At 50.9% G+C, this 18230-nt stretch overlaps 1 protein-coding gene across 3 annotated transcripts in view; it reads right to left on the bottom strand.

The window, feature by feature from the left end:
* Rasgef1a (RasGEF domain family member 1A) overlaps positions 1-17721 on the bottom strand; it is a 78525-nt gene extending 60804 nt beyond the window's left edge. Inside the window, exons 1-2 of one of the 3 annotated variants that reach the window (XM_058583650.1) lie at positions 17638-17677; positions 8344-8447 (exon numbers count right to left, since the gene is read on the bottom strand). In XM_058583650.1, coding sequence (XP_058439633.1) covers positions 8344-8346 — 3 coding nt within the window. In that variant the 5' untranslated portion in view covers positions 8347-8447; positions 17638-17677. Of the gene's footprint in view, positions 1-8343; positions 8448-17637 lie in introns of those variants that run through there. The other 2 variants (XM_046458396.1, XM_058583651.1) reach the window with 2 other exon arrangements.
* Between the last annotated feature and the right edge of the window lie 509 nt (positions 17722-18230).

The raw sequence follows: 18230 nt of genomic DNA, 5'->3' as shown, positions 1-18230 counted from the left end.
TCACTATGGGTGAGTTCCAGGTGGGGAGTCTTCCTGGGGCCCCTGAAATCCTTGGCTAAACAGAGGGAACAAAGGAGGCAGCCCCTTCGTGGCACACAAGCAATGAACAATAACTTCATTGACACTTGGATATATCCTCGTCAGGTCTGATGGCATGGGACCTCCTCTATAGCCAGCCCCACACAGAGGGAGAATAAGCCCTAAGCCTCAGGGACACCCAAGGCCTGACTGGAGACCCCTATACCTCAAGGGTTCCTAACACAGAGCACAGCTGGGAAAGCTGGGGACTTTCCTCTTGGGCAGAGGAACAACATTTCCAGGTATCCATAAGGGAAACTGGGAAACACTGAGTGTTTTTAGCCCCCTCCTGGGAAGCCCCGTGGGTCACAGCTCAGTTACTGCCCAACAGAGTCAAGCCCCACCCAGCCCAGCCCCTCTGGCCAGCTGGTTTTGGGCTTGGCTGAGATGGAAATGCCCAGAGGGAAGTACACTGGAATCCAGGAAACCCTCCAAAGTCACTGCCCTGCACAGCCCCTGCCAGGAGCCAACACCCTCTAATCCTCTCACACCAGCCCGTCCACCATCACGCCTGCTCCACCCACTGCCACTACCCTTGCCCGGCCCACTGCCCTAGACCTTGTCTCTTCCAAGGATGTCCCGGATGGCAGAGCAGGCTGAAGTGGGAGAGCTGACCTCTGTCCTGGTCAGATCTTAGGGCTGCCCCCTTGTCAAAAGACCTCAGTTTGTGAGGCCTATCCTCCTACCCTCTTAAGGGCTGCCTCCTTTGTTCCCTCGTTAAGCCAAGGATTTCAGGGACCCCAGGAAGAGTTCCCAACGTTTCACAGGGAACCATCTTTTCAGGGACCCCGGGAAGAGACCCCATCTTTTCAAGGCAACTCCTACATCTTATAGCCCTGCCCACAGGGTCCCCACAGTTGCTAATCATACCTTAGTGATGGAATGTTCCAGAATTGAAACCTCACAGCTAAGTCAGTTACTCCTTGCAGTAACACATGTGAGAAATGTTGCTGTCCCATTTTACAGAAGCACAAACTGAGGTCAGAGATGTGATGGGGGCTGTCCAAGCTAGAAGTCCCAAGTCAGGGCCAGACCTGAAACTGAAGACCAGACTCCACATCAAGGGCACCTCAGTGCCAGGTGCTGGAGATGGGGAAAGCCCAGCCTCTTGCTTAGGACCATCAGGTGGTAGGCATGTAGTCATTCCTTGGAGCCCAAACACATTGGCTTCTCTGGGAAGACCCTCTGAAGGGAGAGCCTGGGGCCACTGGGGCCGATGCCTGGCTTCATCCACCCACCAACACTCCACTTCCTAAGGAGAACCAGTCAAGCAGGGTGAAGGAGAGGGCATCGCTGTGGTCTGGACTTCTCTCTGTCATCTTCCTTCCTCCTCTGGTTGCCAAGCAACACTAAAAGCTGCAGCATGCATGAAAATTAGAAAGGTCCTTCCTGCCTTACTCCTCCCCCACCACCTCTGTCAAATAATTTACCATGGAGACTATTCCCTTCCTGGGGAAACACTATACAGGATGAAGCCCCATGGGGACCCCAAGTGGGCCTGGCTGCAGGGGACCCACATCACTGATTGTCTTGGCCACCCTGGTATATACTACTGTGTACTACTTGTCTGTATCTGTTTGGGTGGGCTAGGCTATCCCACTCCTGACCCTGGGACATAGGATCAGAGATGGGAGAGCTTGTGTGGGCCTAGGCTTAGGGGCCTAGGAAACCTTTTGCCAGGTAGTGTGGCAGAGAACACCAAAAGAGTGCCCACCCACAGTAAAGGGCAACCTCGCCTTTCCCTAGAGCACAGTTTTACAGAGGCAGCATCTGAGACCCAGAGAGGGCAGCTGCTTGCATAAGGCAGGAGGTGACAAGGCTGGACTCCAATGCAGGGCTGTACCTTGCCACCTGTGTGCTTCCTAAGGGCCCCACCAGGGGTGATCATGTGGGCAGGTTGGACAAAAGAGAGAGACAGGATCCCTGCACCTATCAGAGGAGCAGGGAGGCAGGCTCGATGGGTGGGTGCACAGTACTGATGAGTCAGGATCTAGGAGTGCCAGGGGAGACACAGGGCAGGGGCTAAAACTACAGCCCAGCATCCCTGGGCAGGACACTTGGGCACATCTCTGACAAAGGCACCAGGGATTTAGGCCTCACAAGGGACACACTGGCCTGGCATCACAGAAGGAGTTCCCTAGAAAGTCGGGCATGCTTCCTGCTCAGCAGTATGCACTGAACTTCTGTGCATCCTCAAGAGAGCAAGGGAAGCTCCAGACAGACTGTCCACCTGCTTGTGTTGAGCCTAGCCAGGCTGAAGGTCTCAGCTCTGGGCTGACCCTCCTGGCCCAGAGTGCAGCATGCACTATGTCACAAGGACAAGAAGAGGGAGGGCACATCTAGGCACCCCACCCTGCCCAGCAATGACAATCTAAAAAACTGGGGTATTGCTTCATGGACCTAGCTCTATGGGGGTAACTCAGAAGCCAGAATTGCCTGGGGACTAGAGGGGTAGGACACAGGTCCAGAGAGTCCAGGTCTTTCTCCATGGCATGCCAAAAGAGCTCCTGTCCAGTGAGCCGGGGAAGGGCTCAGTAACTCAGAAAGTAGGACAGAGCCCAATAGCCCTGGCAAGTGGCCTGTCCAAGTGGATGACTGCCCTTTAGAGACCTGCTAGCACCATCACTCCCTGCCCTGGGCCCTCTCATGGCATCTTACCAGGTGGGTGCTTCCTGCCCCCAGCCCTGGGACACCACAGGCACATCAGAGACCCAGATTTTGGAGGAGGAACCAGAACAAGCATCTGTCACCCTCAATAACTGCCCCATGGGCACCTCTTAATGGGGTATTGAGAACCCCAGGCCACCAAAAGCCCCCTATCTTGAGCTCTCCACAGCACCTTTCCTCCCTCTGCAGTAAACAGGGCAGCTGGATCCCGTCAGTCCTTCCTTGCAAGCTTCATGACCCCAGTTTCCATATCTGTGAAATGGGCACCAGAACCACCCTGTCTCCCAGGGTTGTGATGAGAATAGTTGTGTTAACAGAATGCACAGAGCAAACTATCTAAGCATTGGCATCATTATCTGAAACCCTCCTGCCCACTGCCCACATGGTCTGGAGAAGACCCACCTCTCACATATCCCATAGGAAAGATCTCGGCCAGCCCTCTCTGAGTTCTCTGCACCTACAGCTCTCATTGGTGCCTCTGGAGTCCCTGGACCACTAGCAGGGCTTGGAGTGCTGAGGGAGAAGGAAGGACTACAGGGGAGAGCCTGGCCCTGTCTCCTTTCCTTTTTCCTCTGGATCCCAGAAAAAGCTCTAGAGTCACGATGGTCTGGGCTTGAGTGTCCTCTGGCTGGGCAGTGTTCCACATTTGGTTTCCCCCCAGGAAGTGGGTGGATGAGGGCAAGTGGCTCAGCTGCAGGGAAGGGAGGGTGGTCAGGAAGGGGTATAGTCCAGGGTGTGGTGACCAGTGAGGGTGGGGTGAAGAGGTGCACAGCTGCAGGGTATGGATAGCCCACAAGGCATGGACGGAGGCTGCACCTGGCCAAAGTCAGGACTCAAATAGGCTTGAGCAGGCCAGGGCCAAACCATGGGACCCTGATGGGCTTCAGCTTAAAATGGCAGGCTATGGTCTGGGAAAGTTTTAGAACCAAGAGGAAGAATTTTATTCTTGCCTAGGCCTGAACCCTAGAATTCTCCATCTTTCATGGGCACTGGAATCCCCAGGAGGGCTTATGAAAATACTGCTGCCCCCAGCCCTTCAGAGTGTTTGATTCAGGAGGCCTGGGCCAGAGTCTAATAATCTCTAGGTGCTGCTAATGCTGCTGGCTTCGGGACCCTATTCTGAAGAACTACTGATCTAAAAGCATAGCTGGAGGAGAGTCTGGGAAGCAGAAGCCAAGAGGCACTGCACCCACAAAGCCTGCATGCCTCACCTGAATCAAGCCAGGTTAGCTTCAGGATTGGCCTGAGCCAGTTGATAGGTAGGTGGGGCTAGAGAGTGGATGGCTCTGGGTAAGGGTCACACAGCATGGGAGGAACAAACCAGTCTGTGATAAGCCCACCTGCAATGACCCATAGATATCCTCCTTCCCTCTTGAACAAGTACTAGTCAAGAGCAGTCTTCCAAGCCCAACAACCAAGAGGAAAGAGGTCTCCTGTGTGTTAACTCTGAGCCTGGTGGATTCTTCTGGCCAGCAAAACCAGAGATAGCTATCTGCTTATTGCCTCCCAAGTCTAGCATCAGACTTTGAGGGCACAACAGAGCAGGGATAGGGCTTAAATCCCCAAGGGCCAGCCTAGACAGGGCAGGTTCTGAGCAAGGGTCTGGATTCCGGGGGCCTGCCAGCTCACCCCTCACTCTGTGCCCTCCTCCCAGTAGGCCACAGGCAGGCTGGGTACAGAAGTGGGTACCCAGCTCCAGTCAGTACCCCAGCCCTGGCCTGGGCCCCACAAAAGTATGCCTCTCATCTCCTGTCTCTGGAACTCTGTGTGTGTGTGTGTGGTCTGTCTGGAACTCTGAGAGAAGCAGCCATCTGCAGACTAGGAAGGTGCTCTGCTTATCGTACCTTCTGTTCTCAACCTTGTGAAGGTACCTTTTTGGTGTCCATTGATAGGCCCACAGAGTCATCTGCCAAGCCTCCAGCCTCCTTCCCACCTTCTTTCCTAGAACACAGACAGCTTACATCCACCAACAGAGAGGAAGCACAGGACATCTAGGACACTCCTACCACATCCCAGGCAGGCCTCCTACCACATTCCCCTCTCATCCGTCTCTGCCACAAGTAGGCATTTATGCTACAATCAGACCTAGCTTTCTTGACACCCCAGGGTGTCAGGTCACCTCTCAGTATAGGAGGGACTGATGGGAACACAAGTCGGGCAGACACCTCCCAAATCCATGTCACAACCAGAAGATAGTTAACCACAGCAACAACCACAGTAAATCACCAGCACAGCTAACAAGGTATGCTGTGTCCTCCCAGACAAAAGGGGCTACAGAAAAGATAGGGGTATGCTTGGAAAACTGATAATGGTACCTTGACTGGAAGGAGCATACTGTGTTAGAGATGAGGAAAAATAATGTGAAAATCAGGGGGAATCATGTATTGGAAAAGGAAAGAATTTAACACTTATCCTGTTCTTTCTAGTGAAATAACCAATCAGCCCTGGTTAATGAAGGAATGTCATTTACAGAAGGAGTCCTCAAATGCATTCAGAAGGAATTATAGAAATACAAAGGTCCCATCTTGCAGACCTTCAAGCAACACTTAACTTCATGCTCATCAATGGTTGAAACTGTCAGAAGAACAAACAGATTCCAGGATATAAGGGTACATCTTCCCCATATCCACACCCCTGCAAGCAGACCTGACAGTAGAGTCCTGCTGAAGTGCAGTGTGACATACAGAGCAGCACCACAGAAGCATCCTTACCAAAATAACACAAATAGTGCAGAATGAAAATTCTGGTTTAGAAAAAACACTGAGGGTGAAGGAACTAGTTATAAGACACCAGGAGAAAGTACAGACAAGTCATCAAAGAATGCCATTTTACAGACACCAAGTTTCCGTAGCAAATCAATGTTCAAAAACAGGAGGGAGAGGCCAGAGAGGGACTGCTTTACATATAAGAGACTTAAGAAAACATAACTACCAAATGCCACATGGGGCAGGATTTTATTTTGTTACTTATTTTATAAAGCAACTGTAAAAAAGGTCTTTTCCAGACAACTAAGAAAAAATGAATAGGCACAGGGCATGTTAGATGATAGCAAGGAATTGCTGTTAATCCTGATAATTTTGTGATAATAACTGATTTTATAGAAAAAAAATTCCTCATTCATTTGTTCCTTTGTTTTAGGGATCCACATCAAAAACATATGAGGACAAGTGATGAAGGTCAGGGATGTAATTTAAATATTTCAGACAAAAGTGAAAAAGAATAAGACAAAAAAAATGAAGAGAAAAGAGAAGGGGGAAAAAAGGAGGAAGAAAACAGAAGGGAAGAAAGAAGAAAAGAAAGAGAGGAAGGGGAAAGAAGGGAGGGAAGTGAAAAGTGAAAGGAGAGAAAAATGAGTACATGAGCCAGGATGCGTAAAGTCTGAACTGCTGAATCTCAGAAAGAATATGTGGGGGTTTCATAATGCTCTTTAATTTTCAGTACGTTTGAAATTTTTCAGAATAAAAGTTCAATTTAATATACAGTCAGAGCCACAAAGCAAGGGGGAAAGTCCAGAAATAGCCTCAAACACATATGGCAGCTCAGAGCATGGTAAAGGTGATACTTTGAATCTGTGAAGAAAAGGTATTTAATAAGTGGTGTTGGACAAATGGGTAGCCATCTGGAAAAAAGTAAAATTGGACTCCTACCAGATGGATCAAATATTCACATTTGAAAAATGAAACCATAAGTCTATAAGAAAAACACATGAGAATTTCTTTATAGTTTCAGGGTAGAAAGGGCCTTTCTGTTTATTTAAAACCCAGCAAATTCTGATAGGCAACTATTTGGTTGTTTTGTCGTCGTTGTTGTTGTTGTTGTTTTGCAGTGGAAGGTACCAGGGATTGAACTCAAGGGCACTCGACCACTGAGCAACATCCCCAGTTGAATAGGCAACTATTTGTAACCCACAGAAACTAATATCAGAAAATTCACACCCATTGTGAATTACAAAATCCAAAAATCATTTTTAAAATGATGGGTCTGAATGCCTAAATTTTAAAATTTTTGCATGGCAAAAATCCTAACACAACAAAATGAATCAATAAATTGGAGAAAATGCTTGCAACTTATCTTAAAAACTATTTGTTAAATATACAAAGAGCATCTATGAATCGACAAGAAAATGACCAACTGGGCTGGGGTTGTGGCTCAGCGGTAGAATGCTCACCTCGCACGTGCAAGACTCTGGGTTCAATCCTCAGCACCACATTAAAAACAATGAATAAACAAGTGAAATAAAGGTGTTGTGTCCAACTACAACTAAAAAATAAATTTAAAAAAAAAGTCAGAAATCCCAGTATTCATGTACCATCTGTTGATTTAAAAAAAAAGAGAGAGAGACCAACACCCCAAAAGTAACACTATATTAATAATATGGGGGCTGGGGATGTGGCTCAAGCGGTAGCGCGCTCGCCTGGCATGCGTGCGGCCCGGGTTCGATCCCAGCACCACATACAAAGATGTTGTGTCCGCCGAAAAAACTAAAAAATAAATATTAAAAATTCTCTCTTTAAAAAAAAAAAAAAAAAAAATAATATGAACACCAGAAAATAATGGATCTTATACAATCTCATTCATCACAAGAAAAATGCTAATTAAAATTGCAATAAGCTATTTCTCATTGATGAGATTGGCAAGGATAAGAAATGGAGAAACAGGCACCATATACATCGAAAACAAGCATAAATTAGTACTGCTTGGAGGACAATTTGGCAAAATTTCCCAAAGTAACAAATGCTTCTCCATTTTGCCCTGTTCAAAACAGGGAGGCCACTCTACATGCACTGAGATAGGGGACTCCAAGATGCACTGACACAAAAGGTACACAACCTGTGATATGGCCTCCATATGCACCAAAGGAATACTACACTGTATGTGTGCACAGACCAGGAACTTCCAAAAAAGGTGACAACAAAGCCTCTGACAAGGGTAGCTGGAGCTGGCCGGGGAATGAGAGGACATATATTCCCACAGGCACTCTTATTACTTTCTGAATGCTATTAAAATAAATACAGGATTTGTCCACTGATGAGGGGCAGAGAGCCCTGAGCTTCAGTCCTGGCATTGCTACTATTCTGCTCTAGGACTTTGGGGAAGTCGCTTCCCTTGCTTTCTCCTCTCTGAGGTATCTTTAGGGCATCCAGGCTTGCGTCTTGTAGCAGCTTCCAGTGGTGAAGTAGACAGAAGGCAGCCTCTCTGTCACATTTTCTTGGTAGCAGAAGGACTGAGAGACAGGAAACCGAGGCCAATCCAGCTCTTCCACCTACTTCCTGAATGCTGAGCCATTTTCTCTTTGGAATCCTCACATGGAGGATCTAAGGCTTATTCACCAACCCTCTGGCTCTCCCTCTCATATTAATGATTCAAGGATAATCACTGAGGATTCCAGTCCAGCCCAGAACCATTGCCCCACTACAAACAGATGGAGGCCCTTGGCCTTTAGAAAAACAGCCAAGAATCATATACCTAAGACCAGCCATGTGCCCTGGGACCACCCATGCCAACCTAGACCCCACGACAACTCTCCTAGACCAATCCCCCTCCCTGCACTTAGTGCTGCTAACATCCCACTGATAGACAGCTTCCCCGCCCACTTACCATTTATTGAGCACTTACAACGTACCAGCCCCTGCACTGGGTGTTTATTCCCTGGATGTTATTTCATTCTTCCAACAGTTCTAAGTAAGGACTGATCCCATTTCCTGGATATGGAAACAGAGGTTTAGAAGCACAAAGTAGCTTGCCCAAGACCTTACAAAATTTGATTTTCAAAATTAGGGCCAAAAAGGAACCCAAGTGGATAATTCCAAAATTCACTCCTAATCCTTCTCCCTTCTGTTCTAATCCCACCTGCTGGGTAGATTCAAGGGTACTAGCCTACTCACTGCTGCGTTATTATCTAGGGATTCCTCTCCTGCAGCTGTTCTGCTCCCACAAACTCAGGGTGCCGGGGGCACACAGCCACAGGCACATGGGGACAAATGTCCAGGGTAGATAAAAGAGGAAAGGCAGAAAGGACAGAGCCACACCCCCATACACCCACATACACGGCACACACACACACACACAATGCATCCACACAGGCCTGGTCATTCTCCAGCAGAGCATTTCTCAGACTGAGATAAGAAAGACATTTTAGAATGCCTTTATGCCAGAATTTTTCAGAAATCCAAACAAAATGCTTCCCTCTCACCACCACCACCTCCTCCTCACATTTATTTATTTGCTTATTTATTTAGTACTGGGGATTGAACCCTCATGTATGCTAGGCAAGTGCACTACCACTGAGTTACATCCACGACCCTTTTAATTTTTTATTTTGAGATAGAATCTCATTAAGTTGCCCAGGCTGGCCTTGAACTTGCAATCCCCCTGCCTCAACCTCCTGAGTAGCTGGGATTACAAGAATTTCCCACCATGCCCTCACAGTTACTGAGTTTACTGTGTTCCAGAAATGGTGCCAAGTGCTTCACATGTAAGATTAACATCATCACAGTTAATCTTTAAATCAGGGAGCCTAGCTACCCTCATCTCTATTTCTTAGAGCAAACAGGCTCAGATGGGTCAAAGAACTTACCCAAGGCATTTGTCTGATTAGCAGCAGCCCTGCAGATTCTACGCAGCTTGGCTCACCCCAATATGGCTGCACTATGCCCCCTATTGGGAGAGTGCCCACTGGCAAGCTTAGCCCTCAACCAACAGGACACATCACTGCCACTGTGCAGGAGGAGAAGGCAGGCCACAGAAGGCTACCCGGGCCCTACCACAAAGAAAGTCTTCTGTCTCTGCCTCCTACTCCACTCCACTCTGGGGTCAGGTGGAGGCTGATTGGTATGTGACAACAGAATACCACCAGCAATCTGAAGTCAAAGGAACAGAGGCCAAGAGCCCTACAAAAGAAGCAGATCTGCAGCAAAGGCATGAGGTCTCAGGGCCAGATACCTATAGGCCCATGAAAAAAGATGGGGGAGACACTGCACCTTCCAGGTCCTGGAGACCAGGTGGGTTTCCACCTTCTTAACTAGGACCAAAAGCCCTGAAGTCCCAGATGGAAGACAAGGAGAAAAGGACATGTGAGAGGGGTCCAAGGACACTTAGAAGGAGTAGGCAGTAGGAACGCAGGAGAGAGAGACTTGAGAAAGGCCATGTGATCACCCCTAACAGATATGAGAATCAAAATGCTTATTAAATTCTTTGGTAGGAAGAGTTCTGATGGAGGGAGGGGCCATGGCCACACTAGAATCAGTGAGGAGTGAGTCTGAGGTGAGGAGGGGGACACTGTAGGGGGAGTAGAGAGAGAAGCAGCTGCTGCGGGAACACAGCTAAAGGGGGACTAAACACTGAGGCTACAAAAATCCTCTTTTACTGCAGAGGCATGGTTAAGGGAGAGGGCAGTCAGGGAAGGTAAAAGTGGCTATGAGGTGGCAGAAAGTACATGCAGACAGGGGGCAAGAAGACAGAGTTCTTTCAGGGTTGAACTCCCCTAGGAACAGCCTGGATCTAGGCAATAATATGTAGATAGCTTGGTTCTTGGCCTTGACCCAGCTACTGAAGTGCTGAGACTGGCTGTGATCTCCCCAGTGTGTGTGCTGAGAGAGACGGGTAGGGGCTCTGGGAGTCCATGGCACAGATAAAAAGGATCAGAGCACCGGTCCAGTGTTACACACCTGTAATCCCAGTGACTCCAGAGACTAAAGCAAAGGATAACAAGTTCAAGGCTAACCTAGGCTACTTAGTGAGATCCTGTCTCAAAATTTAAAAATAAAAAGGACTAGAGATGTAACTCAGTGGTACATGCTCCTGGGTTCTCCCCAGTGTCCAAAAAGCAAAGAGGTCGAGGGGAAGGGAACTCAAGGAGAGAAAGGGTTGAAGTGGGGAGCAGTGAGGGGTTCGGAAGCCAACAGAGGAGGCTGAGAAAATGAGGTATAAGCCATCAGATCTGGAATGGCCTTTTCAGAGTTCCCAGCTGCATTTTGATTCAAGGACCCTGTCTCGGCTCCCAGGGTACCTCACACTGTAACTCCACAGATCTCAGCCCCTTCCTACATGTAGGTTCCCAGTTCTTTCCTGGAGGAAGCACAGGACCCTCCACAGTGAAGCTCAAGATGTCTCTAGTGTAGACTATCTCACAGCATGACCCAAGTAGCAGCTCCTTCACAGGAGCCTCTGCATGTTGGTTAACCATGGAACTGAACTGAGACTCCATGCCCACGGCCCCAGGGTTTCCATCTCAGGGCCTGGCACTGGCTCAACTGCCTCTAAACCCTTCCCAGGTGCCCACTTCCCAGCCCCTTTCCACCCCAGGACCCATGGAGGAGACATGTGGACTTGTCCTCAGAGAACACAGGCTTTCTAGACATTCAGCAGGGAATCTGTCTATAAGTGCTACAATAGTCACACCCCACAAATCCCCTTCACTGTATTTTTATCAATTGAACCTAAGCTTTTTTTTTTCCTGGTAATACTTGAGATTTAATCCACGGCTCCTTTACCAATGAGCTATATCCCTAGGCCTTTTTAATTTTATTTTGAGACAGAGTCTCACTAAAAGTTGCCAAGGCTGGTCCCAAATGCAATCCTCCTGCCTCAGTTTCCTGAGTTGCTAGGATTACAGGCATGTGACACATGCCTGGCTCTAAAATTAAGGTTTTTATAATTCCTGTTATTATTTATTCTTTACCCATTTTTTACACATCTTTTAAATTTTCTAAATATGATTTGATTTTGGAATTACCTATTTTGTCACTAAATTCTTTTAAACTGCATTACAGTCAGAAAACATAGTCTGGAGGATACAGATTTTCACCAACGTGCCTACTGTTGAGCTGGTGGTTCTATATGTGCCCTTAAGGACACCATCACTAGGGTGAGGTCAGCAGTGATGCATGGGTTGTGGGTATGTTCCCTCCAGGTCTTGCCCGTGTGGGGGTTTCCCATCCCACCCCTACTCTTGGAGGTGGTTCCCACTGCCTTGGCCAATCAGTGAACAACTGGGACCTCTGGCCAACCCTGCCAGCTTGGACCACTGTCAACCCCTCCTCCCAAACCCTCCAGTGTCCTCACCCTTCCACCAACACACATAGTGAAATAGGTGATTTGGCCCAGCACCTCATAGCAGATCTTTCTTGGTTGGCATGAGTTACAAGGTCAGAGTAGGGAAGGGCACAGGGCTTGCAGTGCATTGTTGGGCAGGACTGGGCTCTCGTAGGGCAGCCTTAAGACCCTGTCCAGTACCCCTGGGGAAGGTATCCCTATTAACAGTAGTCAAAATGATACAAACTGATACAGCCTCCTGCTTCCTCTGAGTAATTTACTCATGAAAGCATCTAAACATCCTCAAGAACTCCCCAAGAAGCTTCTGTGTCTTCACCCTGCTCCAACTCTAATCTCCCAGCTGATCCACCTGCTCAGTCTTACCTTCCTTCCCTCCCCCTCAGCTCTGAGAGCTCAGAGTTGGATCCCAACAGCCTGGCCAGCCCTTCTCATGAGCTCAGGACTGTACAACATTACCTCATTTAATCCAGACCATGCACCTAGAGGAGAAAATAGAAGCCAAGGGGACCTGTTCATAGCTCACAGCCAGGACGGTCTAGAGCACAGAATCAGTCTGCAGAGAAGACCCAGACAAGAGAAGTCTGGCTCTGAGCCTTGGTTTCTACAGCAGCAAACTGTAGCTTCTCGCCCTGGGAAGCATCTGGGGCTGGGGCTGGGCATGTCTCCCACACTCTAGGTAGAAAGCTTCATTTGTGGTTGGGAACCAAGCCACACCCCAGTGGGATCCAGGCTCAGTGACATTCACATTGGATAGATCTGGGCACCAGAGGTCTGGAAAGCCCCCCAGGCAGAAAGGGTAGGGGACGATCCTCAAGATTTGGGTAGCTTTGGAGGGGGTGAGGAGACAGGCTGTGCTGATATACCCATCAGAGCGCACACACTCTCTCCCAGCACACTCAGCTTCTGGGTAAGCTAGCCTCCTCCATGGAAGCTACTCTTTGTTAACAGTGTTGTCATGGCAACTGGATCTAGGGAGAAGCTCTCTTCAAGGTAGAGTCTGAGGGTGACACTTGAAAAAACTGAAGTGGTGGTGACAACAAGCAGGGTGCTAGCCTCCCAGCCCTGCCCCCCTAATACTCCTTCCTGGATTGGTCCAGTCACCAACATTTGTCCCCAAAACTCATCTGACCAACAGCTCTTGGTCTGCCCCTTCTCCTCTCCCTGAAGCGGGGGCGGGAGGGGGGGGGGGCATCTAACATCAATGTGGCTCAAGACAGGAAGTCTGCCCCACCGCACAAAGCAGCTCAGAGACTTCTGCATACATCCCAAACACAGCTACCATCTCAACCCTGGGGTCTGTCTGAGACCTGAAGTAGACAGGTCCCCAGAGAATCACAGACAAGTAAACCTAGGGCAACACCACAGAGGCCTCTGAAGAGGATCTCCCTGCACATCACACCTGCACAGGAAGCCTCTGGAAATCAACTGTGGGGAGGAGACCCAGCAGAGGTCAAGACAGAGTCCTGTGTCATGAAGGAGATCGCATGAGAAGAAAGCCATTGCAATTGTCCAGGCCAGAATGGAGGTGACAGTGAGCAGGGAAAGGTGGAGGAGGGGGCAGAAGAGAGGTCTAGGAAGCCAGACATGGTGGCTTATAATCCCAGCAGCTTGGAAGACTGAAGCAGGAGGATCATAAGTTCAAAGCAGCCACAGCAACTTAGCAAGGTCCTAGGCAACTTAGAGAGATTCTACCTCTAAAAGAAAATATTAAAAAGGGCTGGAGATGTGGCTCAGTGGTTAAGGGCCCCTGGGTTCAATCCCTGGTACCAAAAGAAAAAAGAAGAGAGGTCTAGGGCAGGGCCAGACTGGCTAATGACTCAATACAAGGGTGACCTGACAGAAGGGACAAGGGATACTGTGGCTGCCTACCTGCTCAGATAGAGATCCTGAGGCTGGCAATGCTCAAGGGCATGATGACACCCATGGTCACCTGGGAGGCATCCAGGAGGCACAGCACACATGCTAAAGAAGCCCCCAAATTCAGGCTTAGGCTGAAAGGAGTTGGGCATGGAGAAGAACAGACGCTGTGTTTAGGGAGAGGGTATGGCCCCAGATCCTGTGTCCCAGAACAGGAGGAAGAGCCATGAGGGGGGCTATGGGAAGTCCATAGAACAAGGAGGAGAACTAGGGGCCAGGTGGTCTATCCTGAAGCAAGGACAATGAAGTCCATGGCCTCTGAAGATGGTCTTCCTGAACTGAGGATGAATACCAGATTGGAGTGGGCTGGGAGAGTGGGAAGTGAGTATGTGGAGTGAGCAAGCCGAGAACATGTCTTCAAAGTCAGCACGCGCAGAGGAGGAGGGTGGGAGGAAGCTGAAGGAGACAAGATTTGTTGCTTTTAAGATGGAAGAAGTTTTACAAAAATAACTTCACCTCTGAGGCCAGTCACCTGTCAACTGGGTGGTATCATCCCACTTGTGAGCAGACGGCCCAAGAGCTAGGCAAACAGAAAGGAGCAACCTATGTGCCCAACACTATGCCCTGGGGTTGGAGTCAACACCCCAGCTGTACAGAGCTCATACTCACACGTGGAGTACCTGCTTCAAGCTATTCTGCCCAGCCTCAAGCCTCCCCTCCTCAAGCTAGCACTGATCTCTGTTCTCTCAACTCACAAAAAAAAACCACAGCCAGCTCATGAAGCCTCAGGGCCCCTGGGCAACACTGGGCAAAGCCTGGCTCTGGCCCAGGGTTGTGCTCACATCCCAGTACAGACCAAGGGGACCTGAGAAGTTTCTGTGTCGAGTGAATGAGGTGGAGAGAGGCTGCTAGGGAAGGACCACAGAGGTTTGCTGAAGTGATGTTTAAAGGCACCCAGGTGGTTCTTAGATGCCTTTGCAGACAGAACATCCAGACCCCTGAGGATATATGACTATCAGAGTAGCATCCCTCCCTTCTGTCATCCTCAGGCAAGGGAGGCCACCAGCAGCATTCACACCCCCAGCCACCCTCATGTGGTAGGTATCACAATGAAGCCCCTCTCAGTCCTCTCTTTATAGTGTCTAAGGCAACTATAGCCAGCCTGTCCCAGGGCACAAATCCCAGAGATCCAAACCCCTCTCAAAATCTGAAAGGTCAGGATACCCAGGGGTTTTAGGACTTTCCATCACATGGCTCTCATCTTACCATGCCTGCTGACCCTCTCAAATCCTGTTCTAGGGGTTGTCAGATGGGAGCTTCCTAGTGTCGCCAGCCGATGAGCATTCTACAGGGCTTGTAGCAGTCAACCCACTCTGGACCATCCCTTACATTCATTTTCTCACATACTCACAATCACAGGCTCTGTGCCCAGAAAGGAGTAAGGCATATGTCTGAAAAGAGGGCAATCTCCCCAGACCCTCAAGGGTCAGGAGGCCCTGCTGGTGACCCATGCATGTCAGAGGCCCTTCTCTCATGGCCACTGCACCAGAAGATTTAGTACCCCTGTCTGCTCCCTGCCTCCCTCCTTCCACACATCACATCCTTGCTAGGTAAACACTCATCCATGGGAGGGAGGTGAGCAGGCAAGGGCAAAGAACCAGAGAGGCAGCCTGGAGGGAGTGGGAGTTACCGGAGGCAGATTTTTGCTCAGCATTTGGAAGCTGAGAGGAAAAACAGCCAGAGCGGACCAGGGCTGAAGCAGATGGCCTCGGGAGGAAAAGCAGGAGGGAGTGATAGAGGAGTCCCATCAGGGGGCAGCAAGAAGAGATTTGGGAGATGTCCTGACCCAGGTCTCCTTCCCCTGCCCGGGACTCTGCCCCAAGCAGCAGGGCCCTTCCCCAGAGGTAGGGCCATACAGACATAACCATCCCACACCAGCACACCCACCTAATTTCCTGAGGCTCAAAGCCCCCTACCCTGCCTCGGCAGTGCACCTACACTTGACCTATTTGATAAATTTGGTTTTTGTGAAATACATGATTCTGGGTCTAAAAAAGCCAAACTAACCTATTCCAATACTGCTCTGGAGGCCATCATTCTACAGGTGGGGAGGCAGGCATACTAAGGGGCTCCCAGACCACACCTGCATAATCCACCTTTTACTTGATCTCCCCCAGAGGACCCAGGGGTAGGTAGGTGGGTCTGTTCTTCACCTAGCCAGGTAGCACAGCCTGGCCCCTCCCACATGCAGACAAGGCCCATCCATCAGTACCCAACAGAAATGCAGTGGCAAGCATCATGCCTCCTCCTCCTCCTTCTCCTCTGCCTGCAGTTGCTAAGTTACACCAAAAAAAAAAAAAAAAAAATCCTCTGCTCTATGTGAACTGTTCCATTTCCACGATTTGCCAGGTGGAAGGAAGCCATCAGGCTGGCAGCTCAAAGATGCCTCCTAGAGAAAAACAAACTCATTGCCTGGCTTTTGGACTGGGCCCACTGGCACACCTGCATGGGCTCCCAAACCAGGGAGGCCATATTTAAGAGTACACAGCTTCCAAGCTTCACCATGGAGCCTGCTGAATTCTTTTCAGCCCTGCAGCACCCCTGTCTCAGGCTGACCACCACCAAGAGGGCTGTTGGAACACTACAATCCATGGTCCTAACGACAAAAACTAGAGGGACAGAAAACCCATTCATGTGTCCCCAGACCACCCAATTGAGGTCCCCCATGTCCTCCCACTCAATTTCTTCTTCTGGAGCTGGGGTCCTGAGGTTCCAAAGCAGTGTCACTGGATGTCACTGTGGAACTGCCTTCAGGGGTCATCAGATACATGGTGTCATTCTGCTGGCAAAGAAACAGTTTGCGAGGGGCCTGCAACCCACCATGGTTCCTAAGTCAAAACTGGTCTCCCCACTTTCTAGTGCTTTGCTCAGAACAGCGGCTACTGCTGTGCTCTGGAGGACCCCTGCCTGGGCAAAGAATGGTCCAGACCTAGGACAGGCTTTGCTGGGCAAGACGGAATCCAGACCCAGGTGGGGGAGTTCAAGGGAAGGGGCAGACCATCGCCTTCCTGAAGGTCCTAGACTCCTGGGGCAAGTGGCCATCTGGGTCCTTCACTTTTCCTGATAGCGGAAGAATGACAGTAGCAGGGAAGGTGAACCAAAGGGGGAGGTTCACACCCCTAACAGGAGAAGAGGGAGCCCCGCCACCTCTCAGACCCCCAGCCTCCCCATAAATACCACTAGCTCCAGCGCTCTGGGGCAGTTAGAAATGCCGGGTGCAGAAACCTGCCAGCGCCTCTCTCCCCAAACAGGACTACCCCCGCACCGCGTGTGCGCGCGCGCGCACCCACGCACACTCTCACACAGACCTTAACCAGCCGCACCTTGCCCCAGTCCCTGATCCCAAGCAAGGCCCAGGGCAAAGAGCGTGGTCCTTCAAACGACCCTGATCCACTGGGGAGAGGGAGCATCTCCTCAGGCCACGGTTCTCTCCTCTCCAATGCGGTACTCACACCCCAATTCCTGGCCAAACAGCGAGTGCGTGAGATGTCACCACGGGGCCCAGAACGCAGAAGAGCAAATGGAAACTTCCAACTGCGCAGCCCCGAGCTCCTTGGATTCCCCAGCCCCCTCCCCCACGCCAGGCCCGGGGCAGCGGACCTGCCAGCGGTGCCTACGCCCGCCTGCCGTGTTCTCCCGCCACGCCCGACCCGGACCTCCCGGTGCCCTGCTGGGGCGGAGGGTGCAGGGGGTCCCAGCGCCGTCCAGCCCGGGGAGGAGTTCTCAGTAACTCCGTGCGCTAGGATAGCGGTCGCCCTACCCAGCGCGCGTCCCCTGACCCACGCTGAGAGCTCGCGCCCCGGCCCCACGACGGCCGCGCCGGGCGGGACCCGGGGCCCGCGCACGCCCCGCCCTGTCCGCGCCTGCAACCGGAGGGGACCCGCCGGAGGGAGGGACGGAGAATCGGCGGCCGCTGCCTACCTCGGTCCGGGCCAGCGTCGCTCCCGCGCCGCCCTCGCGCCGCAGTCGGGCCCCGAGCAGCGCGCGGCCGGCGCCGGCGGCGGCTCATGCTCGGCGCCTGGGCCCGCGGCACCCGCCCACCCGCGGCCGCCCCCGCGCTGCGCCAGCTGCGGGCAGAGCAGCTCCCTCCGCAGCCGGCGCGGGGGAGCGCGAGAGAGCGCGGAGCGAGCACCGAGCGGGCACGGAGCAGGCGGGCACGAGTGCGGGAGGGAGCGGGCAGGCGCGGGGCTAGGAGAGGGAGGGTGCGGGGCGAAGGTGCAACTAGAGGGAGGGCGCGGGGAAGGGACACCGGTGAGAGAGGGCGGGCCAGGTTTTCACTTGAAAAGGGTAAGGCAACCCCCAAAAGGTATGTGGCCATTTCCTTAAAAAAAAAAAAAAACCTTTGGGAACTCCGGGGAGCTGCCAAAATTTTTATCAGTGGCAGTTGACAGTGAAAACGCTTCCGAGGGCAAATCCTGGTCTCTGGAGTTATTCCCCCTGTTATCATAATCATTCTAAAAAGGTTGGTGTTGTTTTTTGTTCCCTTTGGTCAGATAAGTAAACTAATGCTCCGG

Source organism: Marmota monax, unplaced genomic scaffold (genome assembly GCF_021218885.2).
Source record: "Marmota monax isolate L192 unplaced genomic scaffold, Marmota_monax_Labrador192_F-V1.1 WCK01_AAM20220418_F8-fsc00161, whole genome shotgun sequence".
Classification (NCBI taxonomy): Eukaryota; Metazoa; Chordata; class Mammalia; order Rodentia; family Sciuridae; genus Marmota; species Marmota monax.
This window is presented reverse-complemented; position numbering and strand designations above follow the sequence as displayed.